This window comes from Phaenicophaeus curvirostris, chromosome 21, assembly GCF_032191515.1.
Source record: "Phaenicophaeus curvirostris isolate KB17595 chromosome 21, BPBGC_Pcur_1.0, whole genome shotgun sequence".
In the NCBI taxonomy this organism is placed as follows: Eukaryota; Metazoa; Chordata; class Aves; order Cuculiformes; family Cuculidae; genus Phaenicophaeus; species Phaenicophaeus curvirostris.
Genome location: NC_091412.1, coordinates 11,970,025 through 11,984,574, shown reverse-complemented (window position 1 = coordinate 11,984,574; position 14,550 = coordinate 11,970,025). Strand labels below are relative to the sequence as shown.

The 14,550-nt window shown below is 51.0% G+C and overlaps 2 protein-coding genes across 2 annotated transcripts; one reads left to right on the top strand and one right to left on the bottom strand.

Moving 5' to 3' along the window:
• Positions 1-19: 19 nt before the first annotated feature.
• On the bottom strand, positions 20-11,142 carry LRWD1 (leucine rich repeats and WD repeat domain containing 1). Its single transcript, XM_069873852.1, has 11 exons — positions 11,077-11,142; positions 9,440-9,588; positions 7,643-7,877; positions 6,671-6,790; positions 5,328-5,480; positions 4,472-4,612; positions 3,518-3,859; positions 2,812-2,938; positions 2,457-2,566; positions 1,570-1,777; positions 20-96 (listed from the first exon to the last, which is right to left on the bottom strand). The coding sequence occupies exons 2-11, from the start codon at positions 9,517-9,519 to the stop codon at positions 20-22; spliced, it is 1,593 nt and encodes a 530-aa protein (XP_069729953.1). The 5' UTR covers positions 9,520-9,588; positions 11,077-11,142.
• Positions 11,143-11,397: 255 nt separating this feature from the next.
• Positions 11,398-14,462, top strand: ALKBH4 (alkB homolog 4, lysine demethylase). The gene is made up of 3 exons (XM_069873853.1): positions 11,398-11,520; positions 12,869-13,066; positions 13,535-14,462. The coding sequence occupies exons 1-3, from the start codon at positions 11,431-11,433 to the stop codon at positions 14,153-14,155; spliced, it is 909 nt and encodes a 302-aa protein (XP_069729954.1). The 5' UTR covers positions 11,398-11,430; the 3' UTR covers positions 14,156-14,462.
• The last annotated feature ends 88 nt before the right edge of the window (positions 14,463-14,550 follow it).

The window sequence follows — 14,550 nt, the reverse complement described above, 5'->3', positions numbered from 1 at the left end:
ACATCTAGTTTTTGAACCTTTACCTTGCTTTGAAATTGTAGTCACAGTCTGGAATCCCAATATCCCAAAGTGCAATTCGCTTGTCATAGGATGCAGCTGCGGGACACAAGAGAAGCAAGCAGTGATGCCGCTGTTTATCTGGTGCTCCTTCTGCTAGCTGGCAAGTCTGCCTGCGTCACACGCTCGAGCTGCAGCATCAGAGCGCTCTCTAAAGCACAGCAGCAGTCGCCGAGGCTCCTGGCTGAACACCACCTCACACACACAGTCAAACACGCACCGTCAGGCTTATCCTGTGCTCTAAAAGGAGCAGATAAAAGGAAGTTCCTTTCCTGGTAACTAAGTTGTGGCTGCACAAGGTCATTAATCAGTTCCCCTTTCAGCTCTTGTTTCTGGTCATGGATTTTGGGGGGATTTAAAAGATGAGCTCCAAATTCTACTCTCAGGCAGGTGCCGCATTATTCCATGTATCCGCTTTATTCCACGTATCCACAGCTTTCAGTGCTTGCATCCACATGCACTGGGAAAGGCAGGCACTGACATAAAGTGTGATAGACTTCTTTAATGTCTTTGTCACTGAGCTGATGTCCTGACAGCAGAAACAACACTAATGGATTACTCAGCACAACCTGGATTCTGACCCGATCGTGTCCCTCAAACTTTGAGTGAACAAGTGAACGTCCAGTCCCCAAACTCTTCCTTTATTACTATGAATTTTTGTATGCAATAAAACAAGCCTTGCTGCCCACGCCCTTACACGATGTGCTGTCAACCTCCTATCCCTCTAGGCTCCTGCTTTTTGCACGCTAGAGCTTCTTCGCTAGAGCTTCTTCGGAATCATCCACTACAACCACACCCGCCCCCACCCCAAACTGTGTTAAAAAAAATCCACTTTTAATGTGTCAGGTACTTCTCTAAGGACTCCAGGATGTGGGTAATTGCAGGGGAGAGGAACAATGTGCCGTGGGGTGCAGGTGTGGGCAGAATGGCTCTCCAACAGCTCGCTTTACAGCCAGACAATGCAGCTGCAATTTGCAGCATGATGGTTCATTTCCCAGCAGCCCGTAACTGGGCCCCACTGTGGCAAAACTCTCCTCTACCTCAGAACAAATGTTTCAGGAGGCACAGAGCTATACGATTTCCATTTGTTTAAAAGCAATTAAGCGCAAAGTTTTGCTCGTTTTAAAAAATGAAACCCAAGAGCCCATTGTTGGCAGGGCTGCCCCTGCTGCCAGGCCTGGCAGGCGGCTCTGGCTGTCATTCTTCATGCTCATCCCTGCAGAACGGACCCACTCAGGGCTTGTTTGTGGCTAACGTGTGCGTGACAGCCACCCTGAGAGCTACGGGAGCTGCTGCACCTCAGCTCTGAATCAGTTTGTACCTTCTGTGGATTCGCCTCACATGAGGCTGATGATACTCTGTTCGTAATGTCTGTCTGTGCTTTATGTACGTGCGAGCTGTCCCTGCAAGTGTGCACCTACCCGCACCTGCTGGCAATTCTCCCACGTACAGAAGCCCAGCCTTTTCCAGATTAGGAACCAAAGCTAAGGAGGTTCTGAACCCGAGACTTACTGAAGAGGTGAGTTTCTCGAGTTGGGCTGAAGCAGACAGTAGCAATGGGCTTTTTGTGAGCCTTTATCTCCCCGTAGCAGAAATCGGCTGCCACATGGATCAGTTTGACGATCCCTCTCCGCCCAGCGGCCGCCAAGATGTTATGAGATTTTTTCTGGCTGTCGCCAATCACCATCGTGAGGGTTGTCCACGCGACACTGAAAAACACCTAGGACAGACAGACACCAGGAATAGTGCGAGACAGGACAGCCAGAGGAGGGTTTGGTTGGATACTGGGATAGGGTTCTTTCCCCAGAGGGTGGTGAAGCACTGGAACAGCTCCCAGGGAAGAAGTCACAGCACCAAGCCGGACAATATTCCCGAAGTGTTTGGCCAACACCCTCACACACACAGGGTGAATGTGGGGCTCTCTTGGGCAGGAATGGGAGTTGGACTCGAGGATCCTCGTGGGTCCCTTCCAACTCAGGGTATTCTATGATTCTATGGCTGTTAGCTCAGAGGTAAGGCCACCCTCATGAGAGCTGTTTGGGTGAAATGACATGAGCAGAGCTGCGAGCCTCAAAACCACCCTAGAGGAACACAAACTATCAAAACAGGACATTTTTTCCTCTGTGCTGTCCAGCCCTCTTAGCAGCCCACGTACCCATACATTACCCTGTGTGAGAAGAGGAGAGGCAGGCCCATCTCCCAAACTGATGAAAAACTCAAACCAACCAGGCTAAAAGGACAATCAAGAAAATGCTGTCTTCACCAGTTGAAGACCTGTCCACGCTAATGTCTGAAACCCTTTCAGAACTCTTTGTAATCCACATTGTGTGTATGTGTATGTAATTCTAACTGATTATGGTGTTTCCATTCAGTGCCCACTCTTCCCGCTTGCAACCCACCTCTGTCACCACCTTGTACTTTTTCAGCACCGTCCCTGTCTCACAGTCGATCAGGCAGACAGATTCGCCTCCGCACGTTGCCACAGTTCTGGAAGAGCTAACAATGGGATCTGAAAGACGAAAAGAATAGGTCAGAAGTTCTGAGGTTCACTGGTAACCATGAAGACTGCAGCTTATCACTGGCCAGTGCTTTCCCAGCCTCCTGCTTTCGGAGCCAAAGCAGCAGTATGTAAGCAAGTCTCTTCCTGACAACAGAGACTACAGCTCACAGGAGAAGGTGTCTAACGCATGGAGCCCACTGGGATTCCAGAGCCGGCTGGTTCTGGAAATCCTGCAAACCTCTTTAAGAGCTCACCTTTTCTGGCTCCAGACTCTAGCAATGGCTCGAAGACACAGGACCAGAGCTCTGTTTTAAAATCCTCACGGCTGTTGCCTTTACTGTGACACTGAAGGAAATGCAATGGCTCTGCACTGACATCCTCCTACAACAAACCATCCACATTTAGAAAATTCATGCCCTGACAGCAGTTTGCCTGCGATTGTCTTGGCAGACGCCTCTACTAAACACAGTAATCTGAGTTTAACAAAGCATTCTGCAGCCCTTCTGTGCTATAAAGAACAGGGGAGACTGAGGTGCGACCAGCGCTTGAGACTCCTAAACCAGCAGGCAATGTTTAGCAAAGTTGTGCCCGGCAGCCCCCACAGTGATCCCCACTCCTGCTGCAGAGAGAGCTGAAAACCCTTTTGATCCCACTGGTCTGAGCCATAGAGAGCGAGTTGTGCCACACCCATTTCTAAGAACAGGCTTTCCGAGCACCACCTCAGAGCACTGATCCATCCATCCCATGCAGGGCATTCACTGTCTCCAGGGGTGCCTTCCCTGATGCCTCTGAGAGAGTTAAAACAAACAAAAAAAAAAACACAAACAAAAACCGTCACTCACAACATATCTGGCCAGTTATGAACTCCAAGCTGTGCAGAGCTCTGATGAAATCTGAATGTGACTCCTCCCACTGAATCAAGAGGCTGAAAGTCAGTCCCAAGGGGGCTGATGAACATACCTTGCCCTTGGAGTTCTTCACTGGGGTCAAGGTCACCACCCCGTTGCCCTGCTCCTGGCTTTTCTGCTCCCCTGTGAGCTGGCTGGACCGTCTGTTGCTTTGCCCCTTGGGAAACTGCTCTCCATTCTTATGAGTCCCTTCGTCTCCCTGCTCAGGAGTTGCCTCTTTGCCTGGCTGGTTCGATGTTCTCGGTTTGTCGGGAGCTGGGTCATCCTGCACATGGCTGGACTTCCTGGGGTTAACTGCAGCCTCCTCCTCCGTGTTCACCTGGGACTTGGACCTCTTGTTTCCAGACCTCGGTTTTGAATTATTTCTTTTCCTCTTGCTGGGTGTCACCGTGACCTGTAAGGCATGTTGTCAGCATCTGCAGAGGGTTTCTAGCTTCCCAGAGGTTTGCAGATGATTTGCAAGGCAGAGATATTAATTATTCAAATCCAAGTACCCTCCCACATGTACAGACTGGGTTCCAGCAATCAGACAGCCCAGAGCTGCAGAGTTCCTACGGCAGAAGCTAAGGAAAATCACACAGCCAGCCTCATTTTCCTCTCCCTGCCCTTGTCACAGTTACTTGTGATTTACATACGATGTGGAAAAGCAGATGGGGCTCATGGACAGAGAGGGTGCAGCCTGCAGGCATTTCGAAGGGGGCAAGTGCCATCACAGACTGGCCACGCATCAGCCTGGCTCTCATTAGAAAGAGCCCCCACTCTCAAAGGAGAGCTGTTGGGTCTCCTATGAGAACAGCAGCTCTGTCCTCTTGGATAGAAACGCAGCCTTCACACTGCTGCGAAAGCTTTGATCTGGCTGTGAAAAACAGGGCTCAGTTGTCAAGTACAGGCTGGAGCCCGAGACTGCCCTGCAGTGACCAAAGGGTCACAATGCAAGCTGATAAGCGCTTCTCAATCCCTAAGAAATACAAAAGACGTCGTTAATGTAACCGCAAAAATCACCTACCTGACCCATGTCATCTGCAGCTTCACTGGGGCTTTCTGTGCTTTTTTCCTCATCCTCATCCATCTTTTCCTCTGGTTCAGTGTCTGAATTTAACTCCAGACCCAGTGAGTGTGCCAGGAATTCCTCTGCAATCATTTTCACCTTAGAAGCAAATACATGGATATGTAAAAAAAGAGACAAACAGCAACAGCAGTCAGACTCTGGTGTGTAGTGACAGAAGCTGGTTTGCTCTAGTTTAATATCTGCTTCCACCATTCCACATCAGTTTCAGAAGCGCTGGCTGAGTCTTCAGCTAACAAACTGGCAGGCCAGATCCTCTGCTGACAAGATCTGACCCAAGAGCTTCTCTTTGTCACTGGTATCCAGGGTCCATATTTGGAAAACAACAGCACAGTGACAGAACAGGACAAAGGAGACAGGAGCCTCAGCTCTGTGTATGCACATACAATTAACACATGGTACAAACTAGCTGGGATCTTTCCCCACGGAGAGTAACTACAGCTCTGTCATTACCTTTTCTCATTTCATGCAGCTTCATTCAAGGTTGCCATTAGTTACTTGCAAATAATTAAGTAGTAAGGACACTGCAGTCTTGTTAATCAGTACAAGCATCACGATTGTCTGAGTTTAAAAAACTATGTTCGATGACAGTCATTGCACCTCGGTGCACATTTAGTCCTGGTGCTTCAGTCACTGCCTAACGAAGCAGGGAAGAAAACCAGAAGTGACACCATCTGCCTGCAAGAGCCCCGATTCCCAAATCCCAAATCCATGGTGAATTTTAACCAAATGCGCTCAGAGCCCGGCTGCAGAGTCCCTGCCTGAGGAACAGGGGGGTGGCTGAGCAGTGACCTACCCGCCAGCGGGTGAACTCACTGAGTGAGCTGGGTCCATACACCACATTGGTTTGCACTGACTTCAGGAACTTCTTCTTGATGGCCTTCGCCTGCTCCGCTGTCTGCTTCTTGGGAAGCTGGTCACGGAAGAATTTTTCCCAGTGAGCAGTAACCTAGGCACAAAGGCTGAGTTTACTCTACAGAACAGCACAGGGAACCAGAGCAGAAAAGCAAAAGTGCACTTGTCAAAGCCTTTAAGAAGCTGCCGACCCTGAGGCTCTGCTGGCTACACGATGGCACTGCTTCCATTTATTTTATCAGCGTTCAAAGCAAGGAATCTGAGCTGTGCCCTAGCAGGGAGGGCCTGAGAGGTGATGCATTTGTTGTTAATGGGATAATGGGGGTGTTTTGTGCCTTCCTGTCATTCCAGCACGTGTGGGAGCAGGGCTGGTGCATGCCATCCCCATTTATAAAGACAGCTGGGCACAACTAACTCTGGGCACAAGTGCTCAGTGATAGCGGTTTCCCATGTGAGGGTTTCTGGGAGGCAGTAACTCACCCGTTAAGTGTTTGCGCCCAAAAGACTTCACATTCAGACCCAGCAGTGAGAACTGGGCAGTCAGGTACAGGGCCTTTGAGGTACCTGGCGTTATGCAGATAACACCAAGCACAATGACCCATCCAGCCTTCAGGGTTTGATCACTCCACCACCGTCACACAGAAGGAATAAACAAGATCAACTAACTAGAATGCAAACGCCAAGAGCTGTACTGCACCCAACCCCCCCACGGCTTTTTTTTTAACAGAACAATGATTGTGCTCAAGATCACATAATCTTTGTGGAGAGAATGTTTCAGGAGCTGAACTGTGTACGTAAATGAGTGAAAATGCAGTTCCAAACATGCACAGCTGAAGAAGGACGAATAAATTCTTGTTCTTGGTGTACGCTGGAAAAAGCAGGATTAACCTGAGCTTGGTTTGTGCTCCCTGTTCCTGAGGCCAGGACAGTAACATAAATCAAGGTGTACGCAGCTGCTCTGTCAGAACTGGGCTTCTGTCGTCTTCGAACAACGATCTGAGTGAGCTTGAACACCAGAGCGTCCAACACAGACCTGGCTGGCCCCGCTCCTGTGATCTGGACCGAAGGCAGAAGGTGGCTGCATGGAACAGGCAGAGCAAACGCAAGCAGTGACTGGAGAAGGCAGCAATGAGACATTCAGGAGGTGCCCACTCTGTGGGCTCAGATGATACTGGAGTTATTGTTAACAACTTGGTGCTCGTTTGAAATTCTGTCATTAAACTGAACGCAGCATTTCATTATTTCTCAGGTGTTCAGAGGTTAAGAAAACATCACACGTATTACCTTGCTGGTGAGCTTGTGACTGTTGACATTCCTCACATGATTGGCCAGTTTGGTTATGTCTTTGCCATTAAGGAGCCGAAGGTTTTGCAAAAGAAACATTACTTTATAGTCATCGTTGAGCTAGAAAGAGAAATTAGTTACAAAAACTGTACACACTACTTGCTTTAGTTCTTAATTAAAATACAACCAGGGAGAAGAACAATGTATTTACTCAGGAAAAGCCATTTCATAAAAGCTTATCAGCATTTCTGCCTCAAATATCACCTTTTAGTTATACGCTAACATTTTCCTACAAATGGGTATCTTCAGCTGCAGACAAAAGCCCTGCCTCACGCTTAGGCAGTCCTGGTGGTGTAACCAGGGTGTCTGCTCCAGCCTAGGCGCAAGGCGGGTGGTTCTGTTCATACGCTCCAGCTCCGAGAGAGCATCTACCACAGCCCAGGTCACCACACTGCCAGCATGCAACAGCAAACCAGCATCTGGGGACAGCGATGGGGGGTGATGCCAGTTTAAAGCACAAGAGCAATTACAGTTTGGGATGCTTGAACTGTACAGTCAGCAGAGCCTCATAGGAGAGGGCAGAAAACCTAACCGAGACTAATGACCGGGTTAAACCCCTCATCAGAGGCCCCAGTCTGCTCTCCCAGAGCACAAGAGACGCTACAACTAATGTACAAGGGTATTTCTGCAGTCAGTACTGCATTTTATACAAGTGTGAGCATAAGATAACCTGCCTGATAAGCAACCTACGAGGGGACACTGGGCTGGGGAATCAGGAGTTCAATATGAACAGGCTGGAATATCTGAGAGGTTTGGGGCAGGTTAAGAAGCGGCGCCACAGACTGGGGAAGGGGCGCAAAAAGGCCAGCTGCTTCCTCCAATGCCCTAACCCTTGCTGCTCAAGAACAACCATCACTGCTTGTCCGCCCCACTATCCAATGCTAAAGCCAGTAGGGATGGAAGGTCACTCACTGTCAGGAACACATTATTCTCGTAGGTCAGCTCCTCGAGCAGAGGGAACTGTTTCAGAGCTGTTACATCTTCCAGCTTGTTGTTGTTGCAGTTTAGCACACGCAGGTCAGGCAGGTTTAGGCTGTTGGGAAATTTGTCCAGCAAATTATCAGAGAGATCAAGTTTCTGCAGATGCCTCAGACGGGAAAACAAACGGGGGTCTAAGTCTCCAGTCTTCAGTTGCAGCTTGGACAGACTGAAGAAAAAAGAGAACATCAACTCTCCACAGATCATTGGAAAAACGAGCACTGGCTTTCACAGGATACAGGATCCCACCTGGTGGCACCTCTTGGTCACAACTCACTGAGTGAATCCGAACAAACCTGCTCTATCCGGACCGCAAGAACCATAAGCGGGAGAGATGCCATGTTGGACCTAACAGACATTGTCAGGGACCCAATTCCACCACAGCATCTGCAGGACAATTAACTCGCAGCTCAGCTGAACCTCCTAGGGTACCAAAGCTGGCTGAGAGAGCTGAACCACCAGACAAGCTCTTGTTCAAAGCAAAAATGACTGCACCTCTAAGCATCTTGATAATTGATCCCTTTGCAATGTAACTCAAGCAAAACGAGCTGGAGCAATACAAAGCCCTGTATTGCACCCGTGTCCGTCAGTCTATCCCGTCTACGGCAACTATCCAACTCATTATTGCGCTCATAGTTTTTGGAGATCACCACCTCACAGCTACTGTAAGAGATACAAAGCTATGGTGACCCCAGAAGGCCCTGTCCTCCTCTCACTTCATACCGGCACTTCCACTCGCACAGTGTGGCACATTAGGTCAGTTTGCTGATCTGGCTCAAAACTTTTCTTCATTGCATTCGATGTTGAGTTCAGGCCAAGCACAGAGTAGGTTCCCAAACCACTCAGCCATTTTCAAAGAACCAACTTCACAAAAAAAGGGCATTTTTTTGATTTCTTTTGCAGTGAGTTTTGCTGCACAAACTTCCACTGGCAAATAGGGAAATCCACCTCCCAGAATCTCATGGCTGCCCCCAAGAAAGAAGCATCCTGTCCCAAAAGCAGCAGCGGTGCAATATTTGTGAGGGGGAAAACACTCCTGGAAAACCGTGTATTACCAGGAGGGCCCTTTAGGTTTGATGAGATCGTTTAGCCGGGCTCCAAAGGGAGTGTCTAGCCCTGAGCCAACATCTCCTGAGGACACAAGCCTGAGCTCCTTTAACAAAGAGAATCTCTGTCTCTAATGATTACTAAAAAAAGGCCTTCTAAATATAAATGAGGCGTGAATAAATGAGGTAAATAACATAAGGAAGCTAGACCACTTCTCTTTCACACCTCAGAAGCCCCATCAGCCAGGGAGCACATGTGAGAAAGGCTGAACAGATCCAGCTGGTGGCAAAGCAGAGTGCGACCACTGTGTCATCATGGGGAGAAACTCCACACCACGTTCTCCAAACAGACTTTCTGAAATATCACCCTTCAAAACCATGGGACCAAACTGCACAGAGTGTTCTGGGGACAGGGAGTACATATAAGGGTTGGGAAACTGGGATCCAGCCCTAAGCAGTTTTCCAGAAGGAGGGTGGCAGTGCACGCACAACAGCAATAGTGAGGAGAGGGGGCACTACCAGGACCCTGGCTGGGAATGCATTTCCAGCAGCACTTACTGATCCTGCACCAATAATGCCCCTTCTGCGCTCCGTAACCGCCTCTTGTTTCTCAGTACAAATGTTCAGAGGAAGAGAGACAAAAAAGGATCACCCAGGCTGAATCCAGCTGGAATTTTCCACTTACTTCAGTGTCTCGATCTTTCGGAGCCGCGTAGACTTTGGAACCGCTCTTTCCAAAAGAAGTTCTGTAGTGATTTTTGACATTTTTGATCTCCACCCTTGCGCTGGAATCACTGATCAGTCACAGCTGCAGGATCTCTTCTTGTTCCCCTCCTGGTAAAACAAACAGGAATAAGAGAAGTCCTCCCAGCTGACTCCAAAAAAGGGGAAAATAGTTTTAAGGTTAGCTACTGTTTTTGCTGCTGTATTTTAAGTCATCTTTTTTACATGGTTGCATGGAAAATACCAGAGACGGTTATTATGCTGGGCAGATGCTCCCAACAGGCGGACCCAACCCATCGGCGACCCCTCCCCTTGGCTAATGAAGCGGCAGCCTGGCTGTGGATGAAATCTGTCCATGGCGACAGCACTGGGACAAGGACCTGTTTGAACCTCTCCTGAGAGCAGAGCTCTGCTCCCAGAACTCTGACACACTTTCAAAGAAGCGGCACCAGCGAAAATAGACAAACTTGTGGTGAAACCCTCCCTCCCAAAGAATCAGTGCCGTGCGCTCACTGGCCTGACCACAGGGAGAGACTCTTGGCTGACAACTTCTAAAATCCCCAAAATCTTGGAAAACCGAATTAATTACTGGAAATGTAAATGCCCACCAATCAGAATCATCATCTCCTCACCGAGGAGATCAAGTGTTCTGTGTGTTACGGGTAATGAACAGATGGTTTCATGCACCTTCGAGGCAGGATAGCACACGCACACCCTGATGTTCAGAATAACAGTGACGGGGCCAAAGCGTTAGTGGTTCATGGCTCCTTCTGATGCAGATTCCAAGAGGGAAATAAAAGAGAAAAGAGCTGGCAGGCCAGGCTCGCTGCTGTCCTTTTGCATCTGCAGCACAGGGCCAGGAACACGCTGGGCACTGACCTGGCTTTGAATCATAGAATCATAGAATCATAGAATAACCAGGTTGGAAGAGACCCACCGGAGCATCGAGTCCAACCATTCCTATCAAACACTAAACCATGCCCCTTAGCACCTCGTCCACCAGTCCCTTAAACTCCTCCAGGGAAGGGGACTCAACCCCCTCCCTGGGCAGCCTGTTCCAGTGCCCAATGACCCTTTCTGTGAAGAATTTTTTCCTAATGTCCAGCCTAAACCTCCCCTGGTGGAGCTTGAGGCCATTCCCTCTTGTCCTGTCCCTTGTCACTGGGGAGAAGAGCCCAGCTCCCTCCTCTCCACAACCTCCTTTCAGGTAGTTATAGAGAGCAATGAGGTCTCCCCTCAGCCTCCTCTTCTCCAGGCTAAACACCCCCAGCTCTCTCAGCCGTTCCTCATAAGGCCTGTTCTCCAGCCCCTTCACCAGCTTCGTTGCTCTTCTCTGGACTCGCTCCAGAGCCTCAAAAGGAGCCTTTGGGCTCCTTCTGCACCATAAGGCACCTACAGCACCTGCACCAGGGGCTGAGGAGCAGCAGCATCGCTTTTCTAGCGCCTCCGAGCCAGGCCAGCCCGGTTCACACCAGCAGAAAGCGCCTGGAAACCATTGCGAGCAGCAGCTGCTCCGGATTTGCTCTCTCAGAGCTCTCAGGCCCTCACCCGCCGAGCCAAACGCACCCCCCGCTCCCCTCTAGAACCCACGAGAGGAACCTGACGCCGGTGGATGCTCCTGTGGGCGCTCCCACCGCCCTCTGACCGTGCGGGCCTCAGCCCACACCGAGTCAGGCCCCAGCCCCGCGAGGCCTTCGTGCCCCCCGGGCTGCCCCGCAGGCCCGGGTGGTTGCGGCGCGTGCTCGGCGGGACTACAACTCCCATCACCCCCCGCGGCGCGGCCGGGCCCCGCTCCGCTGCTTTGCAGCGGAGCGGGGCCCGGCCGCGCCGCGGGGGGTGATGGGAGCTGTAGTCCGCCCCCCTCCCCGTCCCCCCCTCCTTTTCCTTCTCCCGCGCCGGGCCGGGCCCGCGGCCTGCGGCCTCGCTCCCCGCTCCGCTCACCGGGCCGCGGCGATGGGGGCGGCGGGCGGCGGCTGCGGCTGCAAGGGGATCCGCTCCTGCCTGCTCTGCGAGGGGCGCCGGCAGCCCGCTCCGCCCCCGCAGGTACCGGGGAGGGGGCGGGCGGGGCGGGGCCCGAGGGCCGTGAGGGGAAGGAGCGGGGGGGAGGCGGCTGCGCTCCCCTCGGGAAGGAGAGAGGAGGAGGGAGAGGGGCTGCCACGCTCCCCTCAGGCCTAGGATGATGGTCCCTGGGGAGGTGGGGCTGCTGCTCTCCTCTGGGGAAGGGAGAAGGAGGAGGAGGAGGAGGGGAGGAGGGGAGGGGGGGGCTGCCGTGGTCCCCTCAGGACAGCAGGAGGAGAAAGAGGAAGAAGAGGGGCTGCTATGATCCCCTCAGATCAGGACAATGGGGAGGGGGCTGCTATGATCCCCTCAGGACAGGAGGAGGAGAAGGAGAAAGAAGAGGAGGAGAAAGAAGAGGAGGAAGAGGGGTTTCCATGACCCCCTCAGACCAGGACAATGGGGAGGGGGCTGCCATGATCCCCTCAGGACAGGAGGAAGAAGAGGAGGAAGAAGAGGAGGAAGAAGAGGGGCTGCCGTGATCCCCTCAGACCAGAACAATGAGGAGGGGGCTGCCATGATCCCCTCAGGACAGGAGGAGGAGGAAGAAGAGGAGGAAGAGGGGCTTCCATGATCCCCTCAGACCAGGACAATGGGGAGGGGGCTGCCATGATCGCCTCAGGACAGGATAATGAGGAGGGGGCTGCCATGATCGCCTCAGGACAGGATAATGAGGAGGGGGCTGCCATGATCCCCTCAGGACAGGATAATGGGGAGGGGGCTGCCATGATCTCCTCAGGACAGGATAATGGGGAGGGGGCTGCCATGGTTGCCTCAGGACAGGAGGAGGAGGAGGGAGCTCAGGGGTCCCCAGGGCTGGAAGCGGAGCCCCAGCATGGCCACTCCAGGGCAGTTGTGAAGAGCCCGGGCAGCTTTGCCTGCATGTTACAGGTGTGGCCAGGGAAGCCGAGGTGGACTTAGGGTTTCACTTCTTGGGAAAAGTCCAGCTTGCTACAGCACAGCCTATTGGCTCGGCCACGTCTGTCAGCTCTCCTCATTCGGCGTTTTATTGATAAGACTCACGGTATCTCTACAGCCAGCCCAGGAACACAAACTATCAATCTCCTTGTGCGTTTGGCATCTTTGTGGGACAAAGACATTACTAGGAAAGAAAAGTGGCTTCAAGCAAGCAGCATTGCAATGCTGGAGCTGTAAAATATAGAGAAGGGTTGATTGCTCCCCAAAAGAGGCTGTAAAATGTCTCCTGTCTACAGGAATCCCATACAGACAGTTTTCAGGCTGCAGCATCAAGGTTGCAGGGGTAAATCATGGAAATATCTGGTCTTGGTAAGTTTACCCACCACCACTTCTTTCACCATCACTGTTATTTCCACAGGGAGAAGACAATTTCACTTACTGTCTGGCAACAGGCCTAGCTAAGGGAAATGAGCACTCGGCCTTTGCTGGCTGGGCATTTCCATTTCCAGGCGTATTTCTGGTGGAAGAGTTCATTGGCGAAGATGAAGAATCTGAAATAGTTGAACTGATGGATCGAGACGACTGGAAACCATCACAGTCTGGCCGAAAGAAACAGGTTGGACTTGAGAAGCACATTTAATCTTAGATAGCTCTGGGAAAGGAAAGCTGCTTCCAGTTAAAACACACAACAGTGATATGTTTCATTAAATGTTTTCCTTTGGAAGCTTTTCCTGAAATCATCTGCAAGAATTACTTGTAATTAGTCAGCTTCTTGCAAAAAAAGATACGGTAGCCACAACAAGCAGTATTTAATGGTGCATGTTCAGGCATTAAAGTTCACACAACCTCAAAAAGAAAGAGGTGGGCATTTTGGTTTTACTGTACATGTAAGAAATCCAGTTGGAGAGAGATTAGTGTAGTTTCCCTGAGCCCTTTTGCAGCCTGGTGACCAGGTCACTGCAAGAGATGAGAACTGAACCCAAAAGCCTTGACCGTGAGCCCTGAAGGGATCACAGCCACTCCAAAAACCATTTGTCCCTATGTTTTCCTTAGCACTAGCTTTTCCCCTCTTCTTTTCCAACAGGACTATGGCCCCAAAGTGAACTTCAAAAAACAAAGGCTGAAAGCTGGCAACTTCACTGGTTTGCCGAGTTTTAGCAAGAAGATTGTGGCCCAGATGAAGGGCTGCTCTGTGCTAGGCGGGTTCCTACCTGTTGAGCAGTGTAACCTGGACTACCTGCCAGAAAGAGGTTCCGCGATTGACCCGCACTTCGACGACTGGTGGCTTTGGGGAGAGCGCCTGGTTAGCTTAAACTTGCTCTCAAAAACGGTGCTATCCATGTCCTGTGACTCTGAGGACAGGATCCAGTTATTTCCCACTTTTGGTAAAGAAAACGGGGAGTCAAGTCCCCCTGGATCTCTTGCAGAAACGTCAGAAGGAATGAACTGCACTTTGTCCCCCTGGCTGGTCCCAAGCCGAGAGGTGACTGTGGCTGTTCCCCTGCCCCGACGCTCCCTGGTCGTGCTGTACGGGGACGCGCGGTACAAGTGGAAACACGCGATTTATCGCAAGCACATAGAGCATCGCCGCGTCTGCATCACGTTCAGGGAGCTGTCAGCGGAGTTCAGCGCTGGAGGGAGGCATGAGGAGCTGGGTAAAGAACTGCTGGAAATAGCTCTTTCATTTCAAGGAAGGCCGGTGTGAGCAGTGAGGGGAAGCCAGGGTTGCATTTGGTTAGGAAAGTTGAAAAATAAAGTACAGAATTGGTAGAATTGGGTGTATTTCTGAGGTGTGCATAAGGAACCGGGTGTGTTTGAGATCACCTCCATCAAATGGGACTGTAACAAACAAATGAGAGTGCAGTGGAGAGCTGCTTGTTCCTCCCAGGGATCTCCTGGGCAATGGGAGTGGAAAGGAACTTCCTTAGCTATATTGAAACAAATGCCAGGGTCTGAAATACTGAAATGGCTCCCAGAAAAAAACTTGGAATCATCAAACTGCCCCTAGCACAGATCCAGCCCAAGCCCTTCTGCAGATTTCAGTTCCTTCTCTGCTCTGCATTTGTTAGCTGAATTGTTCCACCTCAATCGAACTATGTG

Coding starts and splice junctions, on each gene's coding strand:
- LRWD1 (XM_069873852.1), bottom strand. CDS start 9,519: ATGTCAAAAATCACTACAGAACTTCTTTTGGAAAGAGCGGTTCCAAAG. Junction 5,481..6,670: donor GTCACAAGCTCACCAGCAAG/GTAATACGTGTG, acceptor CTTTGTGCCTAG/GTTACTGCTCACTGGGAAAA. Junction 1,778..2,456: donor AGTACAAGGTGGTGACAGAG/GTGGGTTGCAAG, acceptor TGTCTGTCCTAG/GTGTTTTTCAGTGTCGCGTG.
- ALKBH4 (XM_069873853.1), top strand. CDS start 11,431: ATGGGGGCGGCGGGCGGCGGCTGCGGCTGCAAGGGGATCCGCTCCTGC. Junction 11,521..12,868: donor AGCCCGCTCCGCCCCCGCAG/GTACCGGGGAGG, acceptor TTATTTCCACAG/GGAGAAGACAATTTCACTTA. Junction 13,067..13,534: donor AGTCTGGCCGAAAGAAACAG/GTTGGACTTGAG, acceptor CTTTTCCAACAG/GACTATGGCCCCAAAGTGAA.